This window comes from Microplitis demolitor, chromosome 5, assembly GCF_026212275.2.
Source record: "Microplitis demolitor isolate Queensland-Clemson2020A chromosome 5, iyMicDemo2.1a, whole genome shotgun sequence".
NCBI classification, from domain to species: domain Eukaryota; kingdom Metazoa; phylum Arthropoda; class Insecta; order Hymenoptera; family Braconidae; genus Microplitis; species Microplitis demolitor.
The window spans coordinates 5712973-5734763 of record NC_068549.1 but is presented as its reverse complement, the minus strand read 5'-3'; the positions used below and the strand labels follow the sequence as shown (position 1 = coordinate 5734763).

At 28.2% G+C, this 21791-nt stretch overlaps 1 protein-coding gene across 3 annotated transcripts in view; it reads right to left on the bottom strand.

The window, feature by feature from the left end:
- Positions 1-21034, bottom strand: part of LOC103575969 (trissin receptor) — a 40280-nt gene extending 19246 nt beyond the window's left edge. The window contains exons 1-4 of one of the 3 annotated variants that reach the window (XM_053739064.1): positions 20687-21034; positions 18642-18831; positions 18459-18565; positions 510-964 (exon numbers count right to left, since the gene is read on the bottom strand). In XM_053739064.1, coding sequence (XP_053595039.1) covers positions 510-517 — 8 coding nt within the window. In that variant the 5' untranslated portion in view covers positions 518-964; positions 18459-18565; positions 18642-18831; positions 20687-21034. Of the gene's footprint in view, positions 1-509; positions 965-10901; positions 11394-18458; positions 18566-18641; positions 18832-20686 lie in introns of those variants that run through there. The other 2 variants (XM_014443687.1, XM_008555980.2) reach the window with 2 other exon arrangements.
- Between the last annotated feature and the right edge of the window lie 757 nt (positions 21035-21791).

Sequence of the window (21791 nt, the reverse complement as noted above, 5' to 3'; positions counted from 1 at the left end):
ACGGCATATATTACTTTTTCCTACCCCTGTTCCCAACCACTAGTTTTTTTTATCTCATGCTAGTTACTCTATCACTTTTTTTCTCTTTAGCACATGGAGAAAAATGGGCTAAAGATATTTACGAATTTCTATTATGCTGTCGGCCAAATAAAACAGGAAGTTGAGCCGCCAAAAAATTATTCTACACTATAAAAAATATTATAGACTTAAAACTTATTGATAAATTTTAATAAAAATTATTTGTGTAAATTACGAATTATAGTGCAAAATAAAAAAGTTTCTAAAGGCTCACAATAATAATTATAGTGCAGCATAATCATTTTTTGACGGCTGAACTTCCTTTTTGAAGTTTTGTCGACAGTATAATAAAAATTCGTACTTTTGTCTGCATTTTTCTCCGTGCATGTATTGAGTCTACAAGCAACTTAAAGCACAATTGTGCACAACATATGCGCAATGGCTTCGGAAAGATAAACCTAAAGGACTTGTCTGATATAGTTGAACGTTACCTTAACATCTTCCTAGTTTAGGGTTGCGCACTAGAGCATTCTTTTTTGTAGCTATGATTCGATTCTATTTCCTCCGTATGCTAGGTATTGTTGGGAAAACGTGCTGTGCGTCCCGAATCAAGAGCTTTGGCTGCTTTTTTTTATCCATTAAATGTATTTTTGTACATTAAGCTTTTTTTCACTGGTGGATTATTTCTTGACTATTTCTTTTCCGGCTTAATTTTTATAGATGAACAGATTTGTTTTTATTTTGTTCCTGCTGAGTAGGAAATAAATTTGAAAATCGGAGCCAGAAAATTTTAATTCCATTTATCGATGTAGAAAATGAGAGTTTGTTATAAGTTTTAGCGCTTCAATTTGTTCTCATCTGAAGACATCATACAGAGAAAATAAATCTCGTCGTTTTATCCTCATTATCAAAATAACTCCATCATAACTTTTATCTTTGTTCTTACCTAGAAAAAAAAAAATCTCGTGATAGACTAATTTTGTGGGCAAGCTCCAAAACTTTTCGCTGTCTTCGAGCTTGAAGACATTATTAAAAATATATTTTAGAAATCTTAGATCTTAAAAATGAAATTTTGAAAATTTTAATTTTTGAGCTCTCATACTACTCTTTCATATTTGTCAGTAAATTTAAAAAATTGAAATTAAGCGTAAAGAAGTTTTTCAAAATTTTTCTTGATTTGTCTGAAATACTATTAGGGCCTTATCGAGTTTATATGTTTACCTTAATAATGCAAACCCAATGAGTTCCATATTCAGATAAAATCAAAATAATGATGTGCAACAAACAGTCAAAGTCGAATTCCTTGTACTCGTAACTTGTCCTCATTCTTAAACCCCACCCCCTGTGAGCTACGCTGTCTCCCACCGGATGATATACATTTTTGTGTCAGTGTATATTTATTATATACCTTAACGCACATATTTTATGTATGCATCATTCGTATAGATGTAAGAGCACATACGAGTATTTTACTCTTTAATAGAGGAGGCATTTGATAAGTCGAAATTTTTCGAAAATTTTCGCTTCTCTGTAAACTAACTGTCCGAGTCAATGGATTTCGACTGTATTTGCTATTAGGACATCATTAACTACAATAGACTTTTTGAGATGGTCCTCATTTTATGATCATTGAAAGGCATTGTCGAAGCGACGACCTTACAAATTTTCCCGCTGAACTAGTTAATTCGTTCGAAAAATACGAAATATTTACAAACAAACATTATCTTAGAAACAATAAAGAATGCGCGATAAAATACTTCAAAATGTATTTTCATATTTTATTGTCAAGACGAAAGAACTCAACAAGATAATTTTAAAAATGCGTCCTCTTTTCGAGCTCGAAATACTTGCAAATTCAATGGTTGGTCGGTAGGGTCAACCGTTTTTCAGTTTTTTATTATTTTTAGAAATACAACGGACTTAAAAACTATAAATTATTTCATAATATTTACAGATAAGATAAAAAAAATTTGGCTTAAAATCAAATCCCTACGTTCTAAAATAACAGTCCCAAACATTGTTTATGTATTGTGAGTACGTCGATTGGCTAACAACTTAAAACTTTTAGATCTTCAAGCAAAACACTGTATTCGCATTAAGGACAGACGGTTTTAAGTTTTAAGACATTATATTTGTCACCTCAAATATCGTAAAAGTTTAAACTGGAATATATTTTCTTAGATGAAGAATATTAAATTTAAATGATTATAATTTAGTCTTCAAAAAAAGTATTTTTTTATTTTTTCCAAAGTTAAATGTCGTCTTACAATATCTCAGACAAAGCGATAAAAATTAATGATGCTTTAGGCACAAGTTTTATTTTTGCTTTAAACTTTGAGGCCTATTACAATAAGTTTTTATGTATTACTATCAGAAAAAATATAAGTTTTAATATATGAAAATTTAATTTTTTTTATAAAACTTAAAACTACCTATGATCTAGTTGTGAAATAAAATCAGACCTCCCTGCAGTAATAAATTTTTATTGCCATGACTCGATAAGCAATCAATTTTTTTTTTGGAAGATATCGTCAGCTAAAATTTTATATATTCATTGTAATGTCCGTCGGTAAATGTGGTCATGAATATTTTATATGGTTTCAAAAAATAAATTGATATAAACTAATCAATTTTTATTTGATTTTTGTACTAATTACTATATAATTATTGATAAATTCATACTAGTTCCAAGTATAGAAAATATTTATATATTTATTACTGGTTTTATTACTAGAATGCTGCTGTGCTAAGTGCAAACCAGTAGGAATATCATAGTAATAAGTCACCACTTTTGTGCTTAGAACAGCAAAATAATAGAATGTAGGCCTAATATACAGTGTAATAATAGTTAATAAACGTAACATTAAGAGTAATATTTAAAAAAGTATGAATGATTTAAATGTCAATATATGAGCATACACTGTATTTACGAGTCTTTTTGAAAATATATGAAAATGATTCCCATATCACAGATCTATGAAAAGTAAGGGATCGTCTCTTTGTATAAAGAGTCCTCGAATATATGAATATATATATGCGACATACGCACTGGAAAAAAGTGGCAGTACTCCCCCCCCCCCCTATTTTAACGAAGTAACTATTTCCATCTTTACATATGAAAGATTCTCATTCTTTTATGTTAACTTTTCCTATCGGAAATGGTAACCATTTTTAACCGAGATGATAATCATTACTATCATATAGCAAAATATAGAAATTTTTCAGGTATAAGAAATATTATTTTCTAGATGATAACTATTACTATCGGCAATAGTAAATATCTATATGTTAAAGATTGTCACATATAATATGCTAATCATTCACTATTCCAAGATGGTTATAGTTAGCAATTTTTTTCAGCGAGTAGAATATACGCGCGTAGGTTTGCGCCGAAAAGAAATATGTTAAACACATTTGGTATATATTTTTACGTAAATATCGGCGTAAATGTGACAAAATCTCTATTAACATATCTGTATCGACATATATGATCATATATATTTATATAGAAAAAAATTGTGTAGCATAAATTTTTGGAGTGTTCACATTTTCATGCGGATCAGAATGTCTTTTGGAAATACCCAAAAATCTATAATAGATTTCCGATAGATTTTTGAAAATCGTAAAGAATCATAAATTTATTTTTTAAAGAAAACTAGTCTGTTTTTTATGTGGGTCCGTTTCTGTCTTACAAATTTATTATTTTCACTTCAAAACCGGCGATAATTATGAAGGAAATAAAAAAAGCAAAATGTGAAAAAAAAAACGAATCGGAAGGATATTGTAATAGCGGTTATTAAAGCAGCAATTTCACGCGACACAGGAATAAGCATTACTCAACCAAAGTTAAATTTCTTAACTTTTTAACTTTCTGGAGAATAATGAGCTAGAATTAAAATTCCTTGTTTTGTTTCTAATCATCAACATTCCCACGGGCATTGATTTTTTTCTGATAATTAGTAAATGTGGTAGAATGAGGCCTTTGGGTACCAAATTGGTTAATTTAAGATTCGTTTTTCAATCGGATAAAGTATAGTTATGTTGAAATTATAACTTTCAGTTAAAAGATTATTTTTGGTTCAGTTGACTCGGCTTGTAAATTGTATTATATATATATAGAAAAAATTATCGTGCAGAAAAAAGTTTGACAATTTACATGCTTGGCTACCGGCGTCAGTTGTTGGAAACAAAAGTAAAATATTATTTATTACTATTATCATAATTTTGTTAATGTCAGATTAAAAAGAAAAGAAAAAGGTCGAGACAGGCATGAAAAATTTAAAGAATGGAAATAACAAAAATGTTTTATTTAAAATAATCATAATCGTAAGTGAAACCCGTCAACGAAATTAAAGTGAAATAAAAAACTGTAATACTTTTATTTAATTTCATATGACGAGGAAACTTGACTGAATAAAAAAATATATTATTTATATATTACTAGAATGAAAGTTGATATTAATATAGTTTTATTGAAGAGGAATATAATAAATAAAAGACTAAGAAACTAATGCATTATTATTGATAAGTATGTATCATAATAGTATGTCAACTAAAAGAGAGTTCATGTGTGCAAAATAAAATCATATACTTAACCATGAAAAATTTCGACCGAGTTAAAGGTTTACAAGAATAAATTTCTTTTTTGGGGGTATGACACATTATATAGAGTAATAAATATTTTTCGTCGGCTGATTCTTTTTTTTCGATAAGATAAAACATATTACATGTTATATGGCATTTTATATTTTTGGTGTTTCCGAGGTAATATAAAAGTTCTAGTTTATTAAACAAAAAAAAAAAAAAAAACATTATTTAAAAAAATAATCTAGAAAAAGCACACGAATATTTGTAGAAATTCGGAATGTGCTAATAATTTTATATAGCTTATGAATTATTCATGTACCTGAAAATCGAAACGTTTTTTGCGGAATGAAAATAAAAAAACGAAAGGAAAAGTAAAAAATTTACTGGATCTAGATTTCTGAGATGTTTTACATGGGTACTCGTATGTCAGTTAACTTGCAGGCTACCGCCTATTACCCTTGCAGTCGAATTACATAAATTTTTTTCATTTTGATTGCAAGAAAAACGTTCCGATTTTCAGCTACACAATAATTCGTATCGAATCGCATTCTTCGTTATATTTCGAATTATTCGCAAGACTCAAAAATTATTAAATTTTTTTTATTGTTCGTAAATTTTTTAATTGTTAGAAAAATCATAATTTTCGGTTAATTAAGGTACCCACGGGTAATAAGGCCTAAGTGACAGAAATCATATTTAAAATAATCACCTTCGCTAAAGGCTACTCTAGTAGAAGAGTCTTGCATAGAGTCTTGCAAAAGAATGTATGAAAAAAAAAAAAGTCTGACTCGTACAAAGAATACTGATAGTTTCAAGTGATGTTGAGCAAAACAATCTAGTCTTCTGATTCTTAAAAAGTATTGTTGCTAAATTTAAGTGATGATTCATCTCTAATACCAATTTCATTAAGTATAGTTAAACTATTTCAGTTTGTTTAACCCGTAGACCTTATTACCCTACCGTAGTAAAATAAGGCCTATTCGCATGGTTTTTGTGAAAATATAATTTTTTGATTGTTTATGGTAAAAATTATCATTACTTCATCACATTTTATGGCCAATGTATTGAAATAAAGATTAATGATACATTTCAATAATTAAATGCGATATTTTCGATTCTATTCAAAATCTCCCTTAGCTAGGCCTTATTACCCGCCCGTACTCTATTTAGTAATTGATTGTACCTGAGTTAGAAACTCGAAATTCGAATAAAATATTCAAATTCGAAAACTAACGAATAATTCAAATTTGTTTGTTCAAAATAAAAAAAAATGTTCGTTATCTATTTGCCTGCCATAATATTTTCAGTAACGGAACCTTAATTTCTAAAAGCTTTGTTTCCTTTACAGTAGTAGACTTTATATATAATTTAAACATAAATATATTAACTAATGAACAAAGTTGTAAAATAAATTAAGGAGTATTCTACTAAGATTGGGGGAAATAATATATTCATTAATTTACTTAATTAGAAAATTTGATTTGCATATTTTATTCAATGTTCTAATCACGATCATTTGTATTCCTGAGAAATTTGAATTTCTTAACAAACGCAGACATTTTTAGGTTACTCAGATATTTTTTAGGTGACATGAGTGTAATGTGCATGTGTGTTTTATACAAGTAAATAATCGCTATCTCCCGAGCGAAGCCAGTAATTTAGATGATTCGTCTTGCAATTGACAATAGACCACCCATTAAAAAAATATCCTCCGTAGAATACTAAACTCACTTTAAAATTTGAAAGATACAAAAACGTATTATTGTTGTTGCAGAAAAACGCAGTGCTAGATTTTTTACTGACAGCTTTTCATTACTTTATTTTCAATATTCTGTTTCTATTGTATTATTTTCATAAAAATAACATTCGTTTTGGAAGACAATTTCAATCATCTTTCGACCTTTTACAGAAATATTTAACTTTCAACATAATATAAATTAATATAAAGGTACAAAAATCAATTCAAATAATAGAATGTAAATTCAAGATGTTTCATATTGAGTGAAATATTTAAATTCGAATAATGTTATTTTTGAAACAAACCACTCTATATATCTCTCTTCTTGTCATCGAAATTTATTTAAATATTCATGAATCTGTACTTTCATGATTTCTTAATACTTTCAGTATATTATATATAATATACATAAAGCACTACAATGCTTTTAAGGGTTGGCTCTGCGAGTATTATGATAAATCAATAGAATTTAAAAAATTAAAAGTTACTTGTGAATTATTAGAATAAAAAAAAATTTTTTTTGATTATTATTCTTTAATTGCTGCTCATTAATGTTCGCTCTGTTAAATAAATGTATGAGGAATTGTATATATATATTTTCCCCGTATATTTATCCGGAGAGAAAGCGAAAAGGAAGCGTATAAAAATATAAAAGGATCCATGAATAAAATCATGAAATAAACTTTTGTTATACAGAAATCCATGGAAAAACTGTACTGTGGGTATCTGTAATTCTTCACTAGAAAATTCATACGAAAACTTTAGGTTTTTTTTGGCATATGTGTAGCTGGATTTCGACGCGGATAAATTTTTCTTTCAACTGCTATGATCTCATACTAACGCTGGATTATTGGCCACATTACGCAAATTTAAATAAAAATATTTAAAAGTTACAATAAAAAAGAATTAAACATCACAATAATTATGCCGCACTTAGATAAATTTTGAGTTGGGTTACAGTAATTAAAACACCTAAACTAAGACGTCAATTGTTTTTTTACTGTAACTATTCATGTTTTCAAGTGCTTATTTTATTATAAGTAATCCTGAAATAAAATAAAGTAAAAAAAAAACCCAGTTCAATCTGTTGTTAACTTGAGACCGTAGCATTTGAAACGAGAAAATTTATCTGTGTAAGATAAATCCATGTAAGGAATTGTGGGTTACTGAATTTCTTACTCAGTTTATCTAAGATATTTTCAGCCAATGTGAAAAAAAAGTAAAAAAATTATTATTACTTTTATTACTAAGGATTTTCAATGCATTTAATTTCTAGGATCACTAATTAACCATCCAAACAATGTTTTCTATCTCAAATTTATTTATACTTCTATGGTCAATAAAAGGGACAAAAATAATTCAGTTTTCAAATGCGTAAATTGTGCAAAAGTAATTCAGATTTTTACACACGAAAAATCCCAGATAAAATCTTGTGAACGTGGTTTCTCATCAATTACGATAATATATTAACTCATTGAGTGGAAGGTGCTTTCGACAACGAGTGTGATTGCTTCACAAGCCGTTAGACGAGTGTTGCCAACATCCGTTTTAATAGTTTTTGCATCCAATGGTAAGAAAAAGTGTCTTTTAGTGGTAAGAAAGGACACTACATTAAATTTAATTTTTTAATTAACCTAAAATAATATTTAATCATCTTAATATGAAATTAATTCATGTATCATTTCTGATGCAAAAGATTATTAAATAATAATAGTGACAACTATGTATAATTTAATCGATTTCGATAGTATTTAAAAATGATTTTTATTGTTTTCAATATATTGATACTCATCAAAAGTAACTAGAGTTTCGAGTCAAGGTTCATATAGTTAATTGTACATTATAATTAAATACAGTAAGATGATTTTCCATAGTCTTGGACTTTTCGTTATCTTAACTCGAAACGGCTGTTTATTGGGTTTTCTGTTGGATCGCCCTGTTTAGAAAATCTCATAGAATCCAATAGATCCTCATAGATTCCTATAGAAATTTTATAAGAATGAATGAGTTCTATGAGAAGTGCTATAGTTAAGTATAGGGCCTTATACATACAGCTATAAGAATTTATCGGATTTTTTAAGCACGGCGCGTTTATTGACTAATAAATAGTATATTAATATATATATAAAAAGTGTAGATTTCTTATATTTTTCACGAACAATGTGGACATTCTTCGTGATATATATTCTTTGTAGTGTCATTTTTAACCAATCAAAGACGTGCTTTTTTACCATGAGTTACAAAAAAGTTTTTATTACCTGTATTAAAAAATTATCTTATCATAAAGAATTACACTAATAATTATTAGTATTTTTGTTTTTCCAAAATGGCATTAATTTTTTTTTTATTTTCAGATACTCTCCTAAATTCGAAACTGAAAATAGTGACTATTCACTGTTTGCTAGTGAAAAGTATGTCACTAATTCAAACAGTGGTATACTTTTATCTCGCAATAAGTGACTATTCACTGCCAAATAGTGATTGTCACGTGATTTTCACTAAATCGTTTTTAGAGAGTGGAATTATATCGGAAAACGCTATAAGAAAATCGAGATTGAAATCCAATTACAATTCCTGAGCAAACGTTTAGCATAACGTGAATTTCAACAGGAAATTAAATCTACGCTAGATTCCTATATGGATTATTTTAATAGAACAAGGCTTGTTTGTTACTGACACATTTTGTATAACAGGCTATAGTTTTTTCATGGTTCAAATATTCTATGAACGGAAATACACCATATTATATGTCAAAATAAGTTATAAATCTAATATATGACAAATGAACTAAATTTATGGTAACTTTGTAGTATCTTATCACCTCCCAGTAATAATACAAAAATAGTAAAGTCGCATACATTAATTATATATGTACATATACGGACATGATTGTGATAATAAACAATATTTAAGTGTGATAAATACTGTTCATATATTTACTCAATAAATAAAACTATTTTATTACGATCTCAAATAACTACACATGTTATGATTTTCAGATGAATGTCATACACAGTACAAACTATTTAAAAGTTAGATAGTTTGAATGTCATACAGATACAAGTGCTTTCGTCATTTATAGAATGTTGATGTAAACAGACATAAACGAACATAATATGTTAATTTATTTAAGATGAATATAACTTGTTTTTTTTTTTTTTCTATATTTGTTCATTCCGTATAAAGTTACCAATTAGAAACGTTAACAGCGTTAATATTAATACTTATCAGGACATAACATTCATTTTCATCATCACTTTATAAAAGTTGTTGAAGTTGAATTTCCGATGGGAATAAAAAAGTTTGTATTTATATTTTTTTTTTTTAGTAAAGTATTTTAACTTCCTAGTATATATAGACAGTAAAAAATTAACGGAGTGAACGTGGAGTAAATGCGTAACGGATGACGGTTTATTTATTTAATCTCTTCGGAGTAAAATTTACTCCGAAGGGGTTTGATTTAATATAAAATCTCCGAATCGGAGTGAATGCGGATTGATATGAAATTTAGATTCCTCTGAAATCACGCCGTTGAAAAGACAAACTTCCTATTTACTCTTTATGCGGAGTGATTTTTTTAAAAACTCTGAGTGACAGAGTGAATTAAAATTGAGATAAGATCTGTAATCATTCCGAATTCACTTCCGATTTTTTACAGTATGAAAAATTAGCGATATGAACTTGGAGTAAATCTGGAGTAAATCCAAAGCGGGTGAAATTTACTCCGAATGGGAGTTTAATTTAATATTGAAAATCTGATTTGGAGTAAAATTCACTTTTAAAAGAAGTTTATTTTAATATTAAAACTCCGAAAAGGGGTGAATGCAAATTTAAATAAAATCCAGAACACTCCGAAATTACTCAGCTGAAAAAATAAACTCCCTATTTACTCCTCATTCAGACTGATTTTTTTTTGTTAACTTCATAATTCTGAGTGCATACGAATTGAAAACAAAATTCGAATTCATTTCCAATTTTTTAGTGTTAAAAAATTTCGTATTAAAATTTCTCTATTGATAAATAATTTATTTTTATTTTAACTATTTTATTAAATAATAATTAGTTTTTAATTCTTATCAATTTAGATATTATCTTGATGATAATAATAATTATAGGATACAATTATACAAATTTAACTTTTATCAAATAATTATACACATAAAATGTTTTTAATGAATCGCAATGCAATCAAATAGATTAAAAACTCAAAGCAGTTATGGAAATCGAGCCTTTTTTTCATTTAATTTTTTATGAATAATTTTATCAGTCGCAAATAAATTTAAATATCAACATAAATAATTTTAATTCTTTCTTCAGTAAATATTTTTTTTTACTTAATTGGTTTCACTGTTCATTTCCAATTACGTTTCATTGTTCTATGACAGAAAATCTTATTAACTAAATCCAAATTAAGAATCTTTATTTACATTGAATTTTATAAAACACAAATACTGAATTTTACTCAAAATTTTTTTATTTTATTTCAAAATAATAAACTTTTCTTAAAATTTATTATCACGATGAAAGCCAAGTACTCATTCAGAATAAACTTACGTACTTTGATATATAAGTAGTCTTATAAATAAATTTTGTTTTCAATGTTGTATTTATTTGTATATGATGTTTTGCATCATAGTATCGTTGCAATTAACTTCAACTATTAAAGTATATATTTTAAATATATAAGTCAATCAATAATAGAACTTTTGGCACAAGTTCAATTATTTTTTCAACACTTTAATAATAATATGCACTCAAATGGAAGCAAATGTAATTGAATCAAAAGATTGTTCCAAAACTTAAAATATATTGAAATTTAATTTTATATTTTTTTATGTTGCGTAAAATCATTTTCACTGCACCAAATTTGAAAAAATTTTCAAAAATGACAATAAAAAAAACAAAAGAAAATTTGAATAAAATTTTTAGAAACTTTTTTGAAAACTTCGTTAATTTAAAAATAAAATTATTTTCACTGATTGACTAGAATTTTACCGAGTTTCCTAGTTAATTAAGATCATCGTGCAGAGCAAATCCTACTGTTTAGTAGCCGTTTCACGCGGTACTGCGATCTCTGCAAGTAAACTCATTCTATTTTGACGTAAAAACTTTGGTGACGCGCATGCGTTTATAATCTATACTACTCTCTGGTGATTGTACAAAAAAAATATTATCTCATCGACCCCGAAGGGCTCGAAGATCACAAGTTTTAGGAAAAGATACGTATACTTCTAGTCGGCATTGTTTGGAAATAATAAAAAGTTTCACACCCGATATTTTTTCATGTTTTTATGTACTTGAGAAAATCATTCATACAGAGGAAAAAAAGATTTCTTGGGGCAAAAAATTTTTACTATTCCCAAGAAATGTTTTGCATTATAAATTGAAAAAAAATTTTCGGGCGATGAAAGTTTTCTTAGGGCAAGGAAAAATTTATCAGAAATAATTTTTAAGAAATAAAATTGCGTAGAAAAAAGATTTTACGTCATTTTGTTATTATTTTTAAATTTTCGCGGGAAAAGTTTAAAGATCTCGAAATTTACTATAAATTTGACTTTAAGCTCTAATAACTTTTGAACATGGATTTATTCAAAAATGATAAGAGACTTTTTTGTAGAGCATTTAATTTCCTACGAAATTGTATCCTGATCTTATCTGTACAATGAACCATTGCCGAGATATAAAATTCCAAACTTATTATATTTATATAAATATCTATAACTTATGTTTTATTGACAATAACACGATCTAAACGTTATCATAAGTGGGTGTTTCATTATCTATTTATGTAAATATTTTTTACTGATTTTTATTGTTAGTTTTACAGCAAAAACTTATTTAATAAAAATTTAGTAAATAAATTCGTTAGGGTTTAAAAATTAACATAGTTGGTGAATGTATTGCATAAAATACGAATTTACTGTCATCTTCTTATTTTGAAATTCTTGAATCTAATTTTAGTTACGAACAGACATCAGTACGAATTTACATAATGTTATTTGTCGTACCACATATTTGCAATAATGTTTTCGGCTACTTTATAAAGTTTAAAACTACTTTCAGAGTTGAAGATCTCAAATAATATGCTTTTGAAATTCCACTTTAACCCAATGAGTATTACTTTGGATATGTTACGCTTGGATAAATTTCAAATCCGTAAATCTCTAAAACTATAAGAGACTTAAAAACTTTAATTAAAATAATAACTTTTAGTTTTATCTATTGTCGTGATTCCTTTTGAACTTTCTGCCAAGAAAATTGAAAATTTTAATAAAAATGAAAGTTATTGATTTAAGTTCGATTTTTGACAACCGAGCTTTCAATGGAAATTATGAGTTATGCCCAAGATAAAATTTTTGAAAAAATGTTTTCTGTAAAAAACTTGGAAACTATTGAACTTATTGATTGGAAAATCTAATCAGATATAAAGCTCAGGAAACTTCGTCGAGTGTCGTAAGATTCGTGTAAATTGGGCTATTTGCTCTAGAGATATCGCCGATGAAAAATTTAAAGAATAAAGTTTATCTGATTTCCCGCGAATATTTTATAATATATATATGTCTGGTTGATTCAAAAATAATGTTAGGTCTTTGTCATTATAAGACTTCTAGATTACCGCGGGAATCGTTCAGATCGATTCATAAATTTAAATTATCTCTACAGAAATTTTACGAAAATTCACGGAAGAAAATAAAGACTAAAAATGTGCGAATTTTTGTTATGCTGTCGATCAAACTTGAAACAAGAAGTTGAGTCATCAAAAAATTATTATGCTGCACTCTGATTATTATTGTGAGTTTCTAGAAATTTTTTATTCTCTACTATAGTTCCTAATTTAGACAAATAATATTCATTACAATTTATTAATATGTTTTAAGTGTATAATATTTTTTGTAATGAAGCATAATAATTTTTTGGCGACTCAACTTCCTGTTACAAGCTCGTTATTCTCCGTCTATTTTCATATTTTTTTTTTTTTTTTAATTATTTACAACTTAAAAATAAACTGTTGTTTAGAGTTTAAGATTGATTACATAGGTATAAATTTACACTGTGAAAAATTTACGGAGTGACCCGGATTAAATCCGAAGCGGATAATTTTTCATTTCTTTCATTTCTTCGGAGTGAAATTTACTCGGAGGGTTATTAACTTTGACATTAAAACTCCAGATCGGAATGACTATGGATTTAAATAAAATTTACATCGCTTCCAAATCACTCTACTAAAAAAAATAAATTTCCTATTACTCCGTATACAAAACGATTTGGTTTTTAATTTTGAAACTTCAAATTCTGGTAGTACAAAATGTCTATACCAGGCAACGAAAATAAGCCTTCAGCTTGTGTAGACAACTGCATACTAGCGTTAGAATGCCCTAATTTTCTCTCTCGATAAAAAATATAAAAGAAATATTTTTGTTGTGTATAAAATGATGTACAAAAAGTTATGACATGTACAAACAAATCAATGTCATTTCGATAAAATAATATTTCTTTCTTCTTATTTTAATTCACATGTCTGGAAAGTTCGTTCTAATTGAGAATCAAAAGCTTCCGTGAGATAAAACTTTGAGAGTTATAGAGTTTCTCGCCAGAGAATTGTTTTTCGTACGATTCTTAAAAAGTTTAAATCTACGTGATTTTAGATATGAAATACTTATTAAGATCGTAACATATGGCTACACTGCAAAAAAATTTGGTCTGTCGGTTGACCCTGCGGGCCAGCTGTAAAACTTCCCGCATATTTCGAGCTCGAAAATACTTTTGTATCTTTTTGTTTTCGAAAAAAAAAAAAACGTTTTTTATAATTTTTTCTCAAACGATATCTCCCGAACAAATAAACCGATTAAGACGGTTAAGGTGGCAATCGACGCGTTTTATTGAGTTCTACAACTGATCAGATTTTGAAATTGATTTATTGAGTCGTTTTTGAAAAATTTTGAGAATACGAAAAAAATGTTTTTCTTCTAATTCTTTCGACAACGGTTTCTCTTGAACGAATTAACTGATTTTAATGTTTGAAATGGCATTCGACGCAGCGTATGAAACTTCAGAGCCCAGTTGATTTTGGAATCAATCCATCGGGTACATAAAAAGTTATCCAAAAAAAAACATTTTTGGAAGTCTATTTTTGGAATATCTCTGAACGAGCCCTGCCGATCAAACTCAATTTTTTTCTTCTCAAAACGTCAAGATCTCTTAGAAATTTAATTTTCGAGAATCGGACTGAAACCAATAACTTCCCGAATTTTTGAAAATTTGCAATTTTCTTGGCGGGAAGTTAAAAATTGCTGTAAGATGTATCTGAAGTTCGCAACTTTTTTTGACAACGAAAATAAAAAAAACTAAAATCATAAAAAAAGGTCGCTTTACTTTCTGGTTTCTATTAATATTGTTCATCGCGACAACAAAAACGTAATAAAAAATCGCAGCCACCCTCTGTGCTCCGGAACAACCCCTAACACCTACCCTAAAGTTATCAAAATTTCTTTACCCCAGATCGAGGTCGCCTTAATCGCTGGATTTTTTTATGTTGTTTATAGTGACAACAAAAATTTATAAAAAAATCGCGACCACCCCCGTTGCACCGGAACTACCCCTAAACCCTACCCGAAAGTTATCAAAATTTATTTATCCCCGATCGAGGTCACCTTACTCGCTGGATTTTTATTATGTTGTTTATCGTAATTTTTCTACAAGTTTTTTATGTCGCAATCAACAATATAATAAAATTCCAGCGAGTAAGGCGACCTCGATCTGAGGTAAATAAATTTTGATAAATTTAGGGTAGGTCTTAGGGGTAGTTCCGGAGCACAGGGGGTGACTGCGATGTTTTTTTACGTTTTTGTTGTCACGATAAACAATATTAAAAAAAAAGAAGGAAGTAAGGCGGCCATTTTTTGTGATTGTATTTTTTTTCATTTTCATTGTCGAAAAACGTTGCGAACTTCAGGTATATGGTTTCTTACATATTTTGGGGTGCGTACTATCGCGTAATAACATAAAATACTGTGACAAGGCCCCTCAAGTTGCTGCAAGTATGTCTAAGCCCGATAATTTTCGAATTTTCGTGAATTTTTGGCTTTAAAATTGAGAAAATAAATTTTCAAAAAGAGAAAGAAAGTAGTGGTTTTTTTACATAGTTTGGGGTGCGTTCTATAGAGCCATAGCGTTATTAAGTTATAGTAACCATATAAAGTTCAAAAAATCATAGATCGTTAGTAAAGTAATACTTTATTTGCGTAAAGTTTAGATTACCAATACATTTTGTTTAATCAACTATCTGTATAGATGGTCGCTACGACCATACGTATTGCAACATTAATAATGAGTATTGATATATTTACAATACGGATTGCTATATTAACCATTCGGATTGCTATATATTAACAATTTCGATTGCTATAATAGCAATCTATATACACGCTGGAAAAAAATGCTATTACCATTTTGCAATTGGTAATGATTACCTTATCGTATGTGATAATCATTTTCATGCTTTTATAGTAATCATTATTTTCTCGTACAGTAATATTCACTATTGCCGACAGTAATCGTCACTAACTAGATAGTAACATTTGTTATATCTGAAAAATTTGTAAATTCTGTCATATGAAATAGTAATAGTTATCATCATGGACAAAAATGGTTACCATCTCCAATAGTAAAAGTTGAAATAAAATAATGAGATTCTTTAAAATGCAAAGAGGGAAATAGTTACTTCGTTAAAATAGAGGGTATCATCGCTTTTTTTTCAGCGTGCGAGATAATAATGATAATCATTTCGACTAAGAATGCTCACCATCTCCGATTATAAAAGTTAACACAAAAGAATGAGCATCTTTAAAATGTAAAAAGGAAAATAGTTACTTTGTTAAGGATAGGAGGTATTATCACTTTTTTTTCATCATGTAAGAATCGTTAAAACAGCAAAACACCAAGTATGGAGAATATAACCAAACAGTACGGTTAAATTAACAATACTTTTATTCGAAATTGAAGATAGTCAATGCAGCAATCTAGTATTGTCAATTTAACGATACACGTTACATAAAAGCAATTTGAAGTGTAAATCAAAATAACGACGGTTCACTTGTTCTATTTGACCAATTTTATATATCATTTATTTTTTTTATTTTTTAATCAAAGTAACGGCTATGTAATCAATATATGTAGAGTAATATTTCGACAAACTATCGCTTGCCTTGAACGAGAAGCGGAGAGATAATGCTCTATATGTGATTATTTTACATTAAACAGCTATCACACATAGTGATAAAATATTTTAAACAAGAAAGTTTAAAATACTCTTACCCAAATAATTAAAAAATTATTTCTTCTTATAAAATAAATGAATTTTTATAAAATTGTATTTTAGTATTAAATTTTCATGCCAAAATAATAAATAAATAATTCTTAAGCTTTAAGACTATACTTTGAAACGCCTTTAGTTCTATCGATAAAGAAAGAAGTAAAGACAAAAAAAAACTTTAATTTTAGTTTGTAGAATTACTAGTTTGAAAGAAAAAAAATCTTTACTCAAATCTAACAATTGCATCGGTAATATTAAACTTCTTGCTACAAAAAAGAGCGGCGTTTTGTTCAGTTACTCAAAAAGATACTTTTACTTATATATTGTTTAAAGTATTCAATTGAGAACAGTCTGAGCTAAAGAAAAAAAAATTAATATTGTAACTAATGAATAATTCGAATTAAATGAATAATATTTTTTGCATTATGAAAATTTATAAACAATGCAGTAAAAATTCAAAATGAACTGAATAACTATATTATATTCCAACGACCGCACGAACATTTCGAGATAAATTTAATTCAATTTTTCTTAGCACTATTTTAAATTTTAGTTGTGTAGCCACCATCTGTTTGAATTTTAAAATGGTACTAAAAAATTAATAATAAATTCAGTAAATTTACTGCTTAGAATTACTGACGAATAGTTTTAGCATTAATAACCTTTTTTATTTTTTTTTTTTTTTTTTCAAAGTTTTCTTTTAAAATTATTCACAATTTCTTTTAACAATTACTGCTGTAACATTTCATCAGCTTCTACCTTTTTAGTTAAAACAAGTTCGATTTATTGAAAACGAAACTGGTGGCTTACTTGTCTCGGAGCTTGCTATGACCTATAGTTTATGACGTGAGTGTGAGAAAGACACAAGTTTATAAAAGTTTGGGCTCTAACTTCGCTTATTACGTAGCATTGAACTTGATATTTTATTCTTAAACTTACTGTTAACAAGTTATTCAACTAGTTGCATAATTTATTTGAGATATGATTACAATAAAATAAAAAAATTTTTTCCATGTAATTCAAATTCATCTGACTAATTTCTGATACTTTGATTAAAATTTTTACTTCAATGTTCTCTCTTAAAGTAAATCAGTGAAAAGTACTAAAAATCAATGAATTCTCACTACGAATCAGTCACAAGCATAATAGTGACACAGCAATATATGATATCCTAGAGTTAACAGACAATTTTCGGATTTTTTTTCAACAATTTAATTAATAAATATGGATCTGCGGGTGTGCTTTTTCCCTCATATAAACTTCTGTTTCGGAAAAGTATCGATTGATTTTTCTGAGTGGTTTACCAACGGAACGTTCATGATCCAGAATACCTTATGAATTCCGCACTCTCTAAAACTGAATTAATGGATATTCACTATTTTTTAGTGAATTTCGCTAATTCACTTTTAGAGAGCGGGTAACATTTTATTTACACTGAATGTATAAAGTTATTAGATAAGTTTTTCAAAAACCCTTCAATTATAGGAATATTGTTTTCAATGCATAGAAATAGCGATTCAATGTATACATAAGAATTGTTTCCATGTATTATGGGAATGGTTCCTATAATTTATTGAAACCGTCCCATTAATTTTCTCTCCGTGTAACTTTTTATAGCCCAGAAAATACGTAATGTCTTAATTTATATCGCCAAGGCGTAACCAACTAATTTCTAAATGATAGGAAGAGCCAAACTCATACACCCACTTGTACATTACTATCGAAAATATTTTAAATTTTCGAACATCTGAAGATTACTTACTAAAGAAATAAATTTTTAAGTAACATTGACGAAAAACTTACCCATTTCTGAAAATTCTTGGTTTTTTTAAACAGAGATTTAGAAGATAGACTTCGAACTGATAAATCTTTAATCGCCAAAAACCAACTGTTTAAATTGCTTCATTAATCTGTAAAATATTGCAAAGAATTATTAATTTACTTACATACAAATAGATCGAATTAGATATATAGATAGTCACGCACTGAAGCGTAGTCTTGAAAACGGTCGAAAATGATTTCTGAGTTTAAAATGTCGACATCTGTTGATACAACAAAATTTTTAAATTGAACTCAAATCAATAACTCTTCGTCCCTCAGAAACTTGTCCATTTTTCAAGGAAGTTAGAAGTCCAACGTCATAGATAAATGCGTTTTAAGCTAAGAAAAAACTCAACTAAAGGAAAAAAAAAAAAAGGTAAACGATGAAATTGCTGAGGTAGCAAAATTGTAAGAGTAAATTATGCTTACGTGCGATTCTTAAAATATTATTATCAAAAATAATAGATACAATTTTAAATAATTTATTTACTTCGTCAGCGATTATATGACATTCACGTATATATCATTATTATTACTTTTAAATTTTTCTCTGCAAGACAGAAAATTTTATCAAATATGTCATTTATACACTATAAAAAGAAGTAGCGTTAAAAATGGAATCAATTTAACACCGCAAGGTGTTAAAATAAAATAACACCGTTGTAGGCCGTGGAATTTGGCGGTGTTAAAATACCAATGTTAAACCGGTGTAAAAAAATCCACAGGTAAAGAATATTTACACCAGCGGCGATGTTATTTTAAGACCGCTTTCAGTGTTGAAATTTAAAACCGAAAATTTTTACACCTACACCGCCTGGACTTACCCCGGTTTTTTTTTACAGCGTATATTATTTATACATATTTATAAAAAGAGCTTTAAAAAAATTTTTTTCATTAACCCTAAGTGAATCTAACGAACCTTCAAAATATAATTTTATTATACAAAAAAATATATAAAGACTTTTCATAAATAATGGCGTTGTCGAATATAAAGTTTACTGATTTTTCAAACTTAACACTCAAAGTTAGGGAAAAGGTCCAATCTATATAACTGTCATTGATGTCACCATAATGAATATAAAAAAAAAAACTTGATAGACAGTAAAAGAGGTGAGTCATGTAAGATCAACGATTCTAATATATTTAAATTTGATACTAAAAAAAAAAAAAAAATAACGACAACAAATAGACGATATGTGTTCCGAAGTTACCTAACACTTATTTTAAGAATAATTTTACACGGATTATTTTGATAATGACGAAAAAATATTGTCCTTGAAAAGTTAATTATGTAAACAACTTTTCCAGTTGATTAACCGGTTACCGTATATTCAAAATATGTACACTGTAAAAAAAATTTAATTTATATATTGAAATTAAATTTTGGATGGTGTGAATTAGAACGTCTACACCAAAATGGTGTGAATGTAGAAGTTCTTTATTTGAAACTCTCGATTACTTCAACACTAGGTTTTTAATTGCACACCTCCAGCGCGAACTTACTGAGGGTGATTTATGAACGATTTTTTTCCGACTATTTTACTTACACAAAAAAATTTCTACACTAGTTTAATTACACCGGAATAAGTGAAGATGTATACTAGCATGTAGAGAATTTATTAAGGAACAATTTGAACCTAACGTTAAGTCGATTCATTATTTTATTTGTTGAAAATAAATTATTTTAACTTAGAAAATCAGTGCTGTCAATTTTTCTCTATGAAACTTGGTAAACACGACAACTGGTGATAGATACAATTAATCGCGGCCTAACTTTTTTTTATGCCTTTTTATTTTGTACCACAAGAATACTTATAAAAATTACTATCTAATTCCTTTTAGTTTCATTGTAATCAATTAAAACTGTAAGACTGACATCTCACGAAAAATTTAGCTGGCATTTTTAATTTTCCTGTTATTATTGTTTTGTTCATTTTTTCTCTCCATCAATTTCTGACAACAGCACAAGCATAACAATATAGCTTCGAAAAAAAAGAGCGACATCTTAAGGTGCATTCCGAAATGCGCTACGAGCAGTTGTAGTGTAGCGCATTTTGGAATTCGCCCTTATTAGTTATTATTTGCGTAATTATAGAAATTAGAAATTGAAGAAAACTAAAAATTGAACGTCAAAATAAAATGGCGGTAGAATATGATAGAAAAATATTAAAGAAAATAAAATAAAAAAACACTTGAGTGTTTGAACAAACCTTGGTGGGGAAATAATATGCAGAAGGGTATCCCAATACACTTGGAAATTTAATTGCTCCAAGTGTATTGCAGCTAAAACACATCACTTAACTGCTTTTTCCCACCAGACGATGCCAGATGATTTGTCTCAGGAACTTGAAATATATCAGCATCAGCTATCAGTAACACTTTACACTAGCACTCAACACTCAAACTTAACTACACAATAGACACTTTTTAATTAACAAAACATAAATTTTATAATCACCGCACAATTTTACACGACGCAACTGCAATACTGTGTCCAATTCAAACGTAAAGAACGATCTGGACTACTACTGCCGTTGTCGATGATACTGACTGCCGCTATTGGACCGCCAGTTGATACGAAGCAATCGACTTTGTGATTTATTATTCTTCCATCCCCACTTTAGCAAAAATTTAAACGTCGAATACAGCAGAGCGCAGTAGCGCCATCTTGGCGCGAAATTTCAAAATTGAAATTTGATTGTTTTATTCACATTTGTATGTATCAATAATTATATTACTACACTACAATGTATACTCGAAAATTTTTAATTTCATCAATAATTTATTGACTATTGTCAGTACTTACGCGAAAAATTCAAATATTCGAAAAATAAATTATCGGAAAGTAGAAAAAACAAAAAATCGTACATCAAAATAAAATAATGGCAGAATAGAATGGAAGAATATTTAAAAACGTAAAAAAAAAAACACTTGAGTGTTTGAACAAACCTTGGTGAGAAAATAATATGCAGAAGGGTGTCCTAATACACTTGGAGATTTAGTTTAAATTGCTCCAAGTGTATTGCAGCTAAAAAACGTCACTTAACTGCTATTTCCCACCAGACGATGCCAGATGACTTTGCTCAGGAACTAGGCAGGTATCAGCATCAGCTATCAGCAACACTTTACACTAGCACTCAACACTCAACACTCAACGACACCACAGACACTTTGTAAAATTTAAAGTTTACAAACACTGCACATTTTAATTAAACAATGACTATGAGCAATAAATTTTATGGACAATTCCACGAATTAAATGCAATACTGTGTTTCTATTTCAACGTAAAAAAGATCTGGGCTACTATTAAAGTA